General features: G+C 47.0%; 1 protein-coding gene across 1 annotated transcript in view; it reads left to right on the top strand.

Annotated features, from left to right (window-relative positions):
• The window catches only part of BRINP1 (BMP/retinoic acid inducible neural specific 1), an 89,030-nt gene that overhangs the window by 47,336 nt on the left and 26,287 nt on the right, over positions 1-15,407 (top strand). Inside the window, exon 3 of the mRNA XM_066201123.1 lies at positions 13,903-14,093. Within this exon, the coding sequence (XP_066057220.1) occupies positions 13,903-14,093 (191 nt within the window). The remainder of the gene's footprint in view (positions 1-13,902; positions 14,094-15,407) is intronic.

Here is a 15,407-nt window from a genome sequence, read left to right as displayed (position 1 = left end):
TGAGGAGGGGAAGGAACTCTACCAAAAAGCAGGAGAAAGGAGAAAGCTGGACGCCTTTGTGTGGAGGGAAGTGCTGAAAGGCATCCCACTGGCTGGAGCATCACTCAACGACTCTGGGGATCTATCCTAGTCCAGAGAGGGCAGAACTGTATCCCAAGGATAATGACCTAGCCCAGGGCAAGGGCAGCTGCTCTCCTGTCCCCCTTCCTCCTGGCACTTGCTCAGGCACTGGGGATTGTGAGGTTTCCAGTCAGTAGGAGACAAGATCAGGACCCGCCCTCTATCAGACTGCAAAGATATGGCTTTTTATTTTCTGTTCCTCTGGTATTTGTAAGAGTTGGGGGATTCACATTAGCTTTTTTCCTGTCTTCTTTAAGCACTCCACAGGCTTGAGTCATATAATTGTATAACTCACAACTTCCATTTAAAAAATAAGAATGTGCTGTCTTTTAGGATTGCGGAGGAAAGCCAGAAAATACAAGTCTTTAAATCTCAAAACACAGAAGGCAAATAAAAAGCATTGCAGATATTGTTGTTTTGCTCAATAGATAAATATATACATTTGCATGTGCTTCTAAATTCTGGGGTTCAGTTCATTCTTTGGGACCAGAGGCTCAGCTGTGCAATAGCACACACTCCCTAACTCAGGTGTGTGTGCATCTTGAATTAGAATAGGAGCTGATAATTTCACTTTGCCCAACACTTCCCTCCTGAAATAACCACAAGGGGAGGTTTTTCATGGAATGCTGGAATGGTTTGGGTTGGAAGAGCCCTTAAAGATCACCCAGTTCCAATCCTCTGCCACAGGCGGGGACACCTTGGGGTCTCTCCTCAGCTTTTCCCCAGCATCTGATGCCCTCAGAATGAATTTTCACCCTCAGAAGGATCCTGTGTTTTAACTCAACACAAACCAAGAAGTCTGCCATGAAACAGAGCAGCAAAGGAGAGAGGGGAAGAACCAATCCTCCAGGAGTTCCCACCTGGACTCAGCAAAGGATTCCCGCAGCACTGCGTGGGAGATGATGAGTGCCAGTGGTGTGCATCTGATGCCTCTCACTTTTGGGATAGGTCAGCTCCAACACCCTCCCTGTGGCATCACTCTAGCTCGCTCCACTGCTTGCACAAGGCTTCTGTGTCCTCCGTAAAGGGCTGGGATTTGGGAATCCCTGCAGTGGTGATTTTTAACAGAAATATTTCTGACAGGATGTGGGGAAGTGGCCTCAAGTTGTACCAGGGGATGTTTTAGGTATTAGGAATTGTGGAACAGCAGGCACTGGAGGGGCTGCTCAGGAAAGTGGTGGGGTTGCCTTCCCTGGAAGAGTTCAAAAACTGTGTGGATGTGGCACTTAAGGACGTGGTTTAATGGTGAATGTGGCCCCACCACATTGCTGGTTGGTTGTTAGACTGGATAATCTTGGAGGTCTTTACCAGATTTAATGATTGCGTGATTCTGTCTCTGTTTCTGTTCTCTGTAGCTGATGTGGGGTTGTGTTTGCACATCATCAGCACCCTGAGTGAGGTGTGGAGGCAGAGATGAACTGAGCCCTGGGCAGGCAGAACAGGGCAGCAAATTCAGCCATGACCCCACCATCACTTTATTCCTTGCTGGTGGAATACTTTGTCCTGTCTCTACATCTGTGTGAATTTTCTCCATGGTTGTGCCGTATTCTGGATCTCTTCCTTGGAAAAGTTGTTCATCTCCTGCTGCTTTAGCTCCTCCATCTATAGCGACACATTTGTTTAAAGGTGCTTTGAGATCCACATATCAAAGTCACAAATAACAGCTAAAGAAAACATGACTCATGATGGGGAAATTGCCAAGCATGTGCCTGAATAACCAAGTGCCTCAGAGCTTCACAAACAGATCCCAGGAAACAAAACCATTTGCATTCACAAGTCCCTGTTCACTGGCTAGGACAGGACAAAAATAAAGCTTTTTCTTTATGAAGTGTTGCATAAAAAGCATGGTTATCTTTTCATTGCAGGCCACTTTGCAGCATGCAAAGAGATTGCCTTTCTTCATGAGTTTGTGAATTTTTATTTTATTGCAGTCTTTTTATTTCCTCCATCAAAACATGCCTGAGATTGAAATGGCATGACTAGGAATGAAAATTAAATACATCAAAACTGATTTTTGTAGAAATGAGATTTTGGAGCAACCAGGGAATATTCAAGGCTTTCTCACAGCTTGTGTGCAGTTTTTTTGCTAAAGAGGGATGTAGTCTGAGGAAATGGGTCACCTTTTTCCTAGAGAAAATTTCTTCAGTTTTACTGTAATTCTGAAATGTCATAGGCTTTTGGGGACTATTTTTTTTTTCTTTTTTAATCTTGAGTAAAGCACGAATGTCTCTGATTATATATGACTCGAAATTTGCAGCAGCTCTACTCTGCAGCCTAACTTTTTTAGCCCTTAACCTCTTATCTTACACTATTTGCTAGTAATTTCAGACCCAGTCACCATCTGAATCCTATACTGAGAGGGGACATCCTCTGCACACAGCCACTGTGGTTATTCCTGCTTGCTGGATGCCACTGCTTGAAAAGCAACTCTTGGCCCGTGGCCTGAGTGGAACAGCACAGCTTGGGAACCAAAGGGATGTGGAACCCCAGCTCTGAGGGTGAAGGCACAGAATTGAGGAGCCATGAGGAGGAACCACTCTTTTCTCCCAAACCAACCCTGAGGAAACAATGTCCCAACAGCTGTGGAAATTAAGTGGCAAGGATCAAAGTGGGAGGGAAGTGTGTCTTTGTTTTACTATTTTAACGGGGTTTTTGTTCACTTGCTCTCTCCTGCCTCTGCCATTCACTTCCAGAAGTTTCCTGCAAGACCGCTTGCAATGGCTGAGGTGATGGAGGAATGAGTCCTTATTCCATCCCCTGTGCCATTCTGAGGCTGGTGCCCATCTGTTGGACCTGGGTGTGCCTTTGTGAGCAGGCAGAGCTTGGTCTGCCTGTCCTGCTGCATCCCTGCAAGTTGTCTTCCCTGCAGCTCCCCTTTGTGCAGCCTGAGCACACCCTTCCGTGTGAAGGATGGCAGGGAAGGGGTGGACCCTCCTCTCTTCACTTCACCTGGACAAACCCCCCTCAGCTGCCCTGCAGCCAAGGATCCCTGGTGGGAACAGGTGGCTTTGCTAACTGGTTTCCTTCAGGCATCCCAGCCACCCACCAGCTCCTGCCTCGAGTGCTCAGTGGCGTCTCCATCAGCTGAGGATGACTCAGGGCCAGGGGTGGGCGACAGGGACAGTTCCCCATCACTGCCTGCTCTGCCCACAAGCCTGGCAGCTGTGCCCAAGTGGTTCTGCCAGGACTGCCTGGAGGGCTCAGCTGGGTAGAGGAGGCAGGAACAGCTTCGTATTTAAACATCATTTTTTGGTCTTTTTTTTCGCCCCTCTTAAATCAGTGAATTTGAGCCTTTGCCAAGTGAGGAGCACAACTGACCAGGGGAGGGGTGATGGCTCCATTTTCTAACTACAGCTCTAGTTTTGAAACATGGTTGCATGCTGTGTTGGAGAAAATTCAGTGGTTTTTTTTGAGGAAAAAGGGCAATCAAGGCTAAATTTCTGATATTACTTTCCCAGTATTGACAAATGCTGAGCTTAAGCTGCTGGCGGTGCAGCAGCCAGGTACCCTTGCCTGCAACGTGAGGAATTAAGGTTCAAGGAGACATTTCTCAGTTTTTTCATCTGAGCAAACTGTGAATCATGATAAGTGCAGACCAAAGTTTGGGGCTGCAGTGTCACAGGCTGAGGTTATCAGCTTGCTACAGCACAAATTAGGAAAAAAGCCTGTGGTGGGCACACATCTCTCTCTATCGTCAGGAAATGAAGCAAGTGCAATTTAATGAAATGATTTGTTCCAAACTGTGTTCCTGTTACAGCCTTTGATTGGTGCCATTGTGCTGCAGGAGCACTGACAGGCTCTGAACCCACAGGGTGAATTTTGGGGCAGGGTGGGCACCCCTTGCTGACAGAGTCTGTGGGGTAACAAGGGCTCAGCAGGACTGAACGTGGGCCAGTCAGCCCTGGGTGATTTGTGATCTGCTTTATAAATTAAACTCTCCCTGCCTGTCTTCCATTGCAAACCTGGTTACAAAAGATTTAAATATTCTCATGTGCTACTTAGCCACAAGAGGAGGGACTTCATCAAGGGTGTAATCCTCTAATCTACCAAAGTCCCAATAAACACATCAGTGTGAAAAGGTCTAGTTTGTCGGGTGTTTCTTTGTGGATTTATTGTTTGTTTTGGGGCGTGGGGTTTTATTTTGGGTTATTTTTGTGTGTTGTGCTTGTTTTGTCGGGTTGGTTTCTTGGTTTGCTCAGCTTTTTTCTTTGTTTTGTGGCATTATTTGTAGTTTTTTCTTGTTCCCTCCCCTAAACCAATTGCTGCAGCACAAGACTGCATAGTTTAGGGCATTTTTTCCATCTATGCCACATGTTCCTATAATTTGTCTCAGCATCCTGTGTCTTGGCTCCCCTTCCAGCCTGCTGTTGGCTGATGTCTGCCCTCATCCCCCTGGATTAGGATTGAGTGCAAAGGAATGTCCAAGAAGGGAATTGAAAGAAGTGTGAAGAAGAGAATTTACAATCATGCCAGCTATCCCAGTTTGCTCAATAATACCTAAAATACCTTAAATGACTCAGATGTTTCCATCCATTGCTTCAAAAATGTTCTTTGAAAGCTTCTTCTTGACAGCTCCTTGACATTCCCAGGATCAGCTTGATTGTGAATTCTGGGTCAAACTTCTAGAAACAGAGATCCAGGAGACCCTGCTATGAACAATAATATCTGTGTCATTGTATTGGTAACCAGAGAACTCAAAATGCCTCATTCACACATGAGTTTCTCTAGGCTGTGTCAGGTATTTTTGGGGAGAACTGTTCCTGCTGCCTGTCCTGTGGTTTTTATCCTAATTTACAGGGAAGGATTGGGGGTGTCTCTGTGTTGTCAGAGCACAGGACTCTGCAGCCTGTTGGAACAGCTTCCCCAGTAGCTTCATAAGCCATGTCTGGTCTGGGTGAGCTTTCAGGGAGAGAACAGCACCAGAGCAGAAGGTTTGCTGTTATTAATAATGTTTGTTAAGCTGCCGTGGCGAGAACAGCGCTGGGAGCTCTTGGAGAGATGTCACTCCTGCTTCCAGCAGCTCCCATCAACCTGATGGAAATCGCAGTGGCTCAGAAGTGCCGTCAGCCCGGTGTGGGGACAGCTGGGATGGTGTCAGCAGCATGGGAACCACTCACCAGCACATCTGCGGGGTGGCCGAGGCTGATGGAGGCTGGTGTTGGGAAGGGTCCCTGCAGTGCTCCAGGTGTGGGGTTTTTGCAAGGAAATCTGCGCAAGTAACATTGCGGGGGGAGCTGGGGGAATAAATGTCCACAAGCTGTTTGCACTGGAACTGATGGGTGAGATGGAAAGGCACAGCAGCAGCTGGCTGTGGTGGGAGATGGGAACAGATCCATAGGGGACTGATGAAGGCAGCTGTGGTGAAGAGGTTCAGAAGTTACTGTGTGTTACTGAGGATACAGAAAGCCATGACCTGGAGGGGATCCCAAGCAGGTGAAGGGGTAGAAACCTATTCTGCCAAGTTTTCATGTGTTTGGATTTGAAGCCAGGGTAAAGAATTACAGCCACATCCTGGCCATGATCATATTTAATAACAAACAAATTTAATAATGATCAAATTTGATGAGCTATCTTTTAACTTGTTCTTACCTATGCTGAATCACTCTGATTTGAGTCTCTAATAATAAATTTATTTCAGCTTTTTTTCTAAACAAAACGATCTTTTGGGCACCCAACAATTCCAGGCTGCTTCCTAAGAGACCCAAATGCAGTCCTACCCTAAGAGAGCACAAGACTTGGAATCATGTTTGTCTGACTGGATTTTAATTCAGTGCTGGAGCAACCTGTTTACCAAGGGACTTTCAAGGTCACATGAAATTTCTCTATCTTAGAAGTAATTTTATTTCATTTTGATTCTTGTAATTGTTATGTTGTTCTGGACCTCTTTTTTACCTCCCTCACCCCCCCCAAAAAACCCCCAAACAAAACAAAAACAAACCCCTCAGAGCTTTCAACTCTGGAACAATTTAATATCTTTAAGAAAATGATTAGAGAGATAAAAACTGAACTGTGGAGCAGGCTGAACTGCTTGCGCATAAAAGGGGAAGTGCTTGAGGTTTCAGCCAACTCCAAGCACACGGCCAAAGGACAGACCAAGGGGGAGAGCAACAGGGGATTCTTCCTTTGTCCTCTGGAGCTAGGTAGAGGAGGAAGTAGTCCAACAGCATTGCTTAATTTCTGCCACAGGACTCTGCTGTATGATTCAAACTCGGATTGTCCTCCCCTTGGTTCAGTCCTAGCCAGGGAAGTGCCCTTAGAGCAATAAAGCTGCTGCAGACAGCACAGCATTTATCAATAGATCAATAGTCAATTTATTTATCTCATTCACCTCCCAGCTGTCATAAGTGAGCCTGTCTGCTGGCCTGGTTGTTATGCAAAATGCTGTTGGACTTTTAGCTTAAGTGATTTTTTTTTTCCATACTTTTCTGGAATCAAATTTTTAGTGGTTTTTTGGGGGTTTTTTTTTGGTTTTGGTTTTTTTTTTCCCCTCTCTCTCTCTTTCATGGCAGAGTTTCAGCCTCTGTCTAATTTGGAACTAGTTTAAATCTACAGACTGGAGGTTTTTTAAATAGATTAGGGGGGATGAGTGCCAAACCCTCACAGGAAACTAATTCTTGCAGGTCCTTTGAAAAGCTCAGCTTTGAAGAGTGACTTCTTCATGCTGGCCTAGATAGGGAAGAGGCCAAGCTGCAGAGGAAAGTGCCGAAGGAATATTGCACTGCTCAGCCTGGGGCTGTCTGGCATTTTGAGGGCACAGACTGGAAATGAAACATCACTGACCCCACCATAATCACAGATGCCCCGCACAGGCTCCTATAAAGGCTGATCTGGCTGAACAAGATAAGCATTGCAGTGCTGTTGTCACGCTCAGCCCCTGTCCCTTGGCATTGTTTGCAGGATCCAGGGCTCTCAGGAACCTGGAGGAGCCCTCATCCTGAGGGCTGGAGATAACCAGCACTTTGTGCAGCCAGTGGCTGGGACAATTGGGCTGAAAAAAAGGAAAGGCAAAGCAAAGCAAAACAAAACCCCCAAACCAGCAGCTCTGTTCTAAGAGCATCTGGAAGGATTCTGGAAGATTTAGGGCTAACACAGAACTTGTTTCTTACCCAGACAAGGCCTAAAATCTGTCTGGTTTGGTTCACACTCATCCTGACAGCTACTAATATTTGTCTGCAGCACACACAGACACGTCCAAAAACGTCTCTCTTAATGATGGTGGAGTGCTTGAAGGAAAACAGGGGCAGAGACACCAAAATCTCAGGGAACATCCCTCTGACATCAGGGAGTCCTGATGACATCAGAGTCAAATATGTGGGCAGTGTGCCAAAGAGAGGGCATGAAATAATGTTTGTGTCCTGCTGTTACTGAAGAGCGTGCTGCCTTCAGCAAGGCCCATCACCTTTGGGAGCAGCTGATGACTTCCAAGATAAATTTTATTTAAAAATTAAAGAGCCATTGAGCAGAAAGGAGCTGGTGCCTTGTCCTTGCCCAGTTCCCAGGGAAGGCCGGGGCTGCTCCAGTTTGAGTGTGCACTGGGTGGGGTGCTCCGCCTGCCCTGAGGGATGTACACCAGCACCAGGAGGGGCTGGGGTGTTCTACTTGGGCTTTGCTCTGTGCCTTCCTCCTTCTCTGCTATTCCTTTCCTTTTTAAAACTGTGTCTGTCCTGATCATTATTTAATGAATTTAATTTCTTTTTTGTTCCAAGCACCAGCCCCCAAGGTCTGTGCTGAGCTTGTTTCCTCACTTACATGCTTTGGTTGTCTTGGCCATTTGGAGACGGGGAATTTAATTTGCTCTGAAGGCCCCTCTCCCTCAGACTTCCCTCCCTGGGTAGAGCTGCTCCTGCCCTTGGATCCTGCTGTCCTTCCTGGTGGTGCAAAGTGGGGTCTGCATGATGTACCTATTCCAGTCTCTTGACTTTTCCTCCCTCTTCAGTAGTTTTTTTCCCCTGTTTTTCTGTTTCCCTGGAGGGGTCATAGTGCTAATGAGCACTGAGACATTCCTAGTGGCTCCTTGTGCCCCTGACGTGCTGGCCTTGATGGAAGCTCATTAATGCAGGCTTGAAGGGGCAGTATTTTCTCATCCTTGTATTCCAATAAAGTGTGTCCCCTTGCTGCTACAGGGAGGAAAGCCTCCAATGTGAGCATGTGCCTCCCTGAGGCAGCCCTTCACCCCTCTTCCCTCTCCCCTCCCTTCCCCCTTCAGCACCTCCTACCCCTTTCAGCCCTTAAAGAAGCTCCTCTGTATTTTCTCCAGAGGGCAGCTGCCCTGTGCTGGCCTGGAAGGTATTTCCTGGCACCCCCCAAATTCCTTTGGGATCTCAGCCCTGTTGGGACAGCACCACCGAGTGCCTCTGCCCCACTACTCAGACCCTGGGTCAGAGTTTCTCCTTATCCCATCTCTGCCTCAGGTATTCTGACCCTTCCTTCCTCCTTGCTAAGAGGTTTCTCATCTTTCCAAAGCCATCCAAAGCTTCCCTGCTGGCAGAGGTTCAGGTCCTTGCTTGGCATTTCCCCTGAGGGTCAGAAGACTCTGTACCAATCCAAACTGTACCAATCCTACCATGGAGTGGCCCCTAATCCTGGTCGAGTCTTTGCAACTCCTTCACCTGGAAAAGAAGTGATGCAAAGGGCAGTATTCCTCTTTTTAAAGTGCCTCAGTAGCTGTAGAGGCCTCACCTCTGTGTCCCAGGTGGTGGCACAGACACTGTGGTGCCACTGGAGGCTCTGGAGTAAAGAGGAGAGGGAGCCCAGGATGGATTTGTGAGGAAAGGTTTCAGCACCCTTTTGTACCCATTATCCACGAATCCAAGGCCTTGGTAAATTCTCCCGAGATTCACAGGTGGTGACAAACAGACAAGAGTACTGTTTACCTAGCCCAGCACCCTGAATTCATTTTGGCTGATTTTCTGCTTCTGCAGAAAATGCAATTAAATCTAGAGTTGAAAGCTAATAGAAAACCTGTTCTTGGAGGTGTTTCTTCAGCGGCTTCAGGAGTTTCAGGCTGGAACATTCCCTAAGGCTGGATCTATGCTGTTCCCTGCAAATATAATTTTATTTTTATGACCTCAACATTTCTAAATGATTTCAGTGGCCATATCTATTGATGTTAAGTCTATTTTCCAAAACTGTACCATAATCTTGGCCTCAGGTGCATCTTGCAGCAGAGAGTTCTGCAGGTTGCATGGAAGATTGCTGGAATTAGAGGTTTGCTTTCCATGTAAAATATTGGAATTCAGTGAGCCAAGTTTAAAATGTGTTTTTTGTACATTAAAAAGGAAACTTAACAAGGCCATATCATTTGCTTGACCACTGAAGTTGGAGCGATGACCCCACTGGTGTTCCCTTCCAAACTTAACCCTTCTTTGATTCCAATTCCAATGAATCGACAGCACACAGGGAAATAAACCAGCCAAATGCTATGTAAAACCTATAAAAAAAGCCCGAAAAATGCCACTGTGAAAATTCAAATAATGCATAACTTAGAGGGAATTGCAACTGGTTCATGGATATTCTATGAGCAGAAGATAAACATCTAAGTTAGTTGCATAAATTATTCATCATAACATATTTGCTCAGCTTTTCTTGTCAGCTGGGAAAGCCACACATCCAAGCACAGGGAGAGCACAGATGGGCTGGGCTTTCACCTCCCTGATGTGCCCTGGGAGCACAGGAAGCCCTGGGGAGGGATGGCACCAATAGCAATTGGGTGGGAAAAGTCTCCTTCATTATCATGCCTTAAATCTGCTCAGGGCTCACCCACTGCATGAGTGGGGACTGGGATTGTCCCTTGGCAGCAGGAAAGGCTGGAGACATGGCAGTGATTTCTCTTCAATTCCTTCTTTTGCCTCCTGCCAGTGGTGTCAAAAGGTGATGTTGGACCTGATGTAAAAAATGAACCCACTTCCCCTTTGAACACATTGTTTATCAAAATGTGACTCTCCTCTCCTGCCTTCTCCTGCCTTCACTGCCCATCACTGCCCAGTTTGCCCTGTCCATCTCCACCCCCTGAATGGAGACGCTCCCGGGGTCTGGGTGTTGATGTATCATGGAATCCTGGAATGGTTTGAGGGAAGGGACCATAAAACTCATCCTGTCCCACCCCTGCCATGGGCAAGGACACCTTCCACTCCCCCAGGCTGCTTCAAGCCCCAGTGTCCAACCTGGCCTTGGACACTTCAGGGATCCAGGGGCAGCCACAGCTTCCCTGAAGGAAAATAGGGAGCAATACCTGACCAGCTGCGCATCTCAACTCTCTGGTCTTTGCTGCTAAATTATGCATTGCAAAGCAGCAAAACCAAATTCTCTGTACTTTACTGGGAACATGAAACATTCCCTCAGCCCTTTCTGAAAACCTGCTGGCTCTGGAGTGCTCTGGTCCCTCCTGACTTTATGGATACTGCAGGAAGCAGGAATCTGAGAGTGTGCTTGAGTTTTACAGGAAGCAATAATCGTCTCTTTGGAGAGGAAGCACAGATGGCATTCTTCCTATGCTTGCTAGTTATGATCTTTCTGATGGGAACACGGGCATGGCTATTTATTATAAAACCTTGCCTGTCTTTGAGCATCCAGCTCTGCCTCTTCCCATGCACTGCTACTGCTGAAGGGACCATTCCTTCCTCACAGGGGATTTCCTTGTCTAGCAAGGTCTGGAATTAAAACTCCAATCTGGAATGATTAGACAAACCTCTCTGTAGTGTCAGAGAGAAACTACTTGTCTTTTAAAGTTTTATCTATCATAAAAATCAACTTTTACACAATTCTGGGACAGCAGATAACACCCTCTGCTCCATAAAGGGAATACACTGGTGATGTATTTGTTGTCTGCAGACAACTTGGCAGTCAATGATCTGTTTCAGTCACTCCTCATGTTAAGAACCTATTCTGTGGGGTTGTTTTTTTTTTTTGCCTTTTGACTGAGGTTTTTCTAGGAAAGATGGATATTTCTTCACATTGCAAGGTTTGACACTAATGACTCTTGTAACATGGTAAGAGGTGTGTTTTGTTTTGGCATTTTCACCTGGCTTGTGAAAGCAAGGAACTACAGAGGGGGCATTAGCTCAAGTGTAAGGAGATATTTTAAAGTAAATAGCTGGCACTTTGCTGTTTTGGTGAATGTAACTGCTGTCAGGCAGCATGGAGTGTTGTGAAGGGGCACAACCAAAATAAATACCAGCAATAATTACATTGAGTCAAATAACCTAACACACTCAGAGTGGACTGAGTGCAGAGTCAACCTGGGCAGAAAAGATCTGGTTTGTGATCCTGGCTTTGCAGCTGGGCCTCCTGAACCTGCCTGTGTGTCAGGGTCTCTTCCAGCCAGGAGGGGTTCTTGTGCTGGGTGGATACTCCGTGATGGGAAGTGCTGCCTCAGGGCCAGGTGTTGTCATTCCTGCTTTGGACTGAGTGTTATGGATTGTTCCACACCAGCCACAGGGATGAGTTTGAACCCATGATCCTGCTGGGAATGCCAAGTCTGCCTGAAGGTTTCCAATGAGTCTTTGCTGGGTTTAAGTTTTAGCTGGGTGCCTGCAGAGAGGACCCCTGTCCCAGTTCACTGCTCAGAATTATACCTGTGCCATCTAATCACCCAATCCTCAAATCCAACCCCAAATCCTTCATTCTGATCAGTGGCCCCTTAACTTCTAATTGTTTTTACTGGTCTGAAGTTACTTAATCCTGTTGGAAGAGTCTCCTTGGTCCTTATATTCATTCCACTTGTATCTGCTGAATTCAGCTCATTCCTTGTTAGCAGCATTAATTTTCTCACAGTTTACTCTTGGTCAGCTCTTGCACGTGAGGGCTTCCTCTGATTTAGCTGCTACTGCTGAGACACGCTAATGCTAAACAAGGCTGTTCCCAGAGAACACTGTTATTAAATTTCTTCTCTAACACGGGGATAAAGTTAATTTTTTCCACAGAGGCTGTATGGGGCTGGGGTTTGGATTTTGCTGGAAGCAGTCCTGGTAACACAGGTGTGTTGCTGAGCAGAGTTTCCACAGGTCAGGGCTTTTCTGCCTCTCATACCACCCCTCCAGTGACAAGGTTAGGATGCACAAGGAGCTGCAGGGGGGGTCAAAGCCTGGACAGGTGACCCCCGCTGACCCCAGGGACATCCCACACCACAGCACATCAGGCTCAGCCTGTGGAGCTGAGGAAGGAGGAGGAAAGGGGGATGTGCAGTGTGAGGAAGTTTGTCTTCCCCAGTCACTCTGATGGAGTCCTGGAGATGGCTGAGCTCCAGACTGTGATGAGAAGTGGGGAATGAATTCCGTGTTTTGTTTTGCTTTGCTTGCTTGTGCAGCTTTTGCTTTATCTGCTAAACTGTTCATCTCAGCTCATAAACTCTCTCACTTTCACCCTTCTGTCTTCTTCCTCTCCAGGAGGAGTGAGTGGCTGTGTGGGGCTGAGTTCCCACCCGGGATTAAACCACAACACCTATAATCTAAATAAAATACTTGTCTTAAACCCAAGTTACAGGAATAGGAAAAGTAACAGAGAAGCCTGTGGACTGATGGTCTGGGAGGAAACTTAAGATCGAGCAGGTGCATTGTAGGAAAATGGGTATAAATAACATCCTCTCCTTTAAGGAAGGCTTTGCTCAATGTTTTTTGAAAGACATTAATATGTTTCTCATTTTTCAGGTGTTCAGCTGGTGATGTTTCAGAGGCCTGATATTTAGATTGCAGGTGTGCAAGCTTTTCTCTAGGCCTTTTCCTCTGTGTCATTTCAAAATGGATACCTGCAATAAAGAACTGCTTTTGCAAACATTAACTTTATTTTTTCCCCAGTTGCTCTCAGTTTAAAAGCATGGATTGGAGAATCACTTTTGGGTTTTTTCTAAAACATGAACAAAACCTCTGCTTTCCTCCTGGACTCTGCTTGTATCTGAATCCTTCCTTTTACATGGTTTATCTCAAAAATTGTTTTCCAAAATGCTCTTTTGCCATACTCATGGTGCGGAAAGATGAAGATGTTTGGAGAAAATGTATTTTCTCCAGCTTTGCTTTGCAAAAGTGTGCCAGGAAGGCTTGTGGGCAGCAGGGATATAATAGTGATCAGTTTGGGCTAGATTTGTGGTCTCAACCATTTGCTGACAGAGACCAGAATTTGCTGCTTTATGGAGAAGTGCAAGACCCCAAAGTGTGGGAGGGTGAAAGGACCAGCCTGCTTTTGTTTTAGGGAAGCCCAGCTTGTGAGCCTGAGAGATTTTTAGCCTGCTAGCAGCTGCTAACTTTTTCCAAAGGAAAAATTTCTCAAGAAAGTTTCTTCTCAAAACAATCTTGGCAAACAACTCTTCTTTCTCAAAACCACCTTTCTCCAGGTGGTGTTTTGCTGTTTCTCTGGTTTAACCATTGGCATTAGACAGGTGTCGTTTCTGTTCACCAGCCATGTTAAGCCTGTATGGGAACACCTTATAAAAGGTAGTAAGAATTTAGACAATGAAGCCTTCTTTTCTATACTCTTTGCCTTCTGAAATATTTGGAGTCTTTCGTGTCCTACAGTGACACAGCTCTCTGACAGACACCTCTGGTGACTCCAAGGGCATCTCCTCACCAGCCTGATCCTTGTGGTGTACAGTTATTGTGCGGTAATGTCTCGCTTTTCCTCTTCTCCTCCCCTTCCCCTCTTGTCCAGCCTTGTGGCCTCATGTGTGTATCCATGTGGGGGTGTCCAACAGGATTGGCCCCTTCCCCGCCCTCCTTTCCCTCCCCTGCTGACTCACCGTGCCCCTCCAGACCGGGAGGCTGACCCCTGTTGTGTTCCTGTGTTGTGGCACAGGGAGTTTGCCCGTTGGAAGGTGAGGAACACAGCCATCGAGAGGAGGGACCTGCTCCACAACCCACTGCCCCTGATGCCCGAGTTCCAGAGGAGCATCCGCCTGCTGGGCAGGAGACCCACCACGCAGCAGTTCATCGACACCATCATCAAAAAGTACGGCACCCATCTCCTCATCTCTGCCACCCTGGGAGGTAGGTGGCACCTGGGGGTGTCTGATGGTGTGAGGGGCTGTGGGGAGGTGGGGAAGGCACTGGGCACTGCTGGAAACGGGCCCAGTTTGGCAGGGAGCTCCTGGGGTGAGTCCAGCAGGGGCTAGTGTGGGGCTGAGAGATTTTTAGCCTGCTAGCAGCTGCTAACTTTTTCCAAAGGAAAAAATTCTCGAGAAAGTTTCTTCTCAAAAAAATCTTGGCAAACAACTCTCCTTTCTCAAAACAATCTTTCTCCAGGTGGTGTTTTGCTGTTTCTCTGGTTTAACCAATGGCATTAGAGAGGTGTTGTTCCTATTCACCAACCATGTTAAGTGTGTATTGGAGCACCTTATAAAAGGTAGTAAGAATTAGACAATGAAGCCTTCTTTTTCTACACTCTTTGCCTTCTGAAATATTTGGAGTCTTTCGTGTCCTCCAGCGACAGGCTAGGGCAGCAGTGAGGGGAGAATGAGAGAAAACTGAGGGAGTGAGGCAGCCCAGCCTCCAGAAGAGGTGGCTGAGAGGAGACCTCATTAATGAATATATTTATCTAAAGGGGGGTGCCTGGAGCATGGGCCAGGCTCATCTTGGTGGTGCCAGCCACAAGGACAAGAGGAACAGGCAGAAACTGATGTCCAGGGTGTTCCACCTGCACCTGAGGAAGAATTTCTTGGGACCACTGGGACAGACTGCTCAGAGAGGGTGTGGAGAGATATCTGGAATATCTGGAAGATATTCCAGAACTGGATGCAGTCTTGTACCGTGTGCTCTGGGATGACCCTGCTAGGGCAGGGAGGCTGGGCCAAATCCCCCACTGTGCTCCTTTCCAATGTGAACCACCCTGTGACTCTGGAAGCAATGGGGGCACAGGCCAGGCTGCAGCTCCCCCTCCCAAAGCCCATGTGTCCCTTTGCAAATGAATTCAGAGTGTGAGGTGGGAGCTGTGGCCCTGTGCTGCCCTGAGCACAGTGTGTGTCAGGAGAAACACGTCCCTCAGCTGAGGGACTGTCCTGCCAGCCCTGCACCACTGCCCTCAGCTTCACAACACAACCTGTTCATCCCTCTTCTTACAGGATGAAAACAAACACAGGGGGGGAAAAAAAATCCTTTCTTGCTGGAACTGGAGGAATTTTAAAGAGCTCCAGGAAAAGGGAGTTCAAGGAGTTGGGCAGGGAGCGTGAGCAGAGGGGAAGAGATGGCCAGGAGGCTGAATGCATTAACATGGATCAGACTTGTGGAAAAACAGCGGTTCAGTAAAATTCAAAATGTGTATGCAAGGGCTGCAGAGAGGTCTGTGTGTGCACGGAGTGTGTCAGG

The sequence above is a fragment of the Chamaea fasciata genome, unplaced genomic scaffold (assembly GCF_029207755.1).
Source record: "Chamaea fasciata isolate MVZ Bird 193981 ecotype frontalis unplaced genomic scaffold, bChaFas1.0.hap1 SCAF_20, whole genome shotgun sequence".
Classification (NCBI taxonomy): Eukaryota; Metazoa; Chordata; class Aves; order Passeriformes; family Sylviidae; genus Chamaea; species Chamaea fasciata.
The sequence above is the reverse complement of the archived record's forward strand: the minus strand, read 5'-3'. Positions and strand labels throughout refer to the sequence as shown.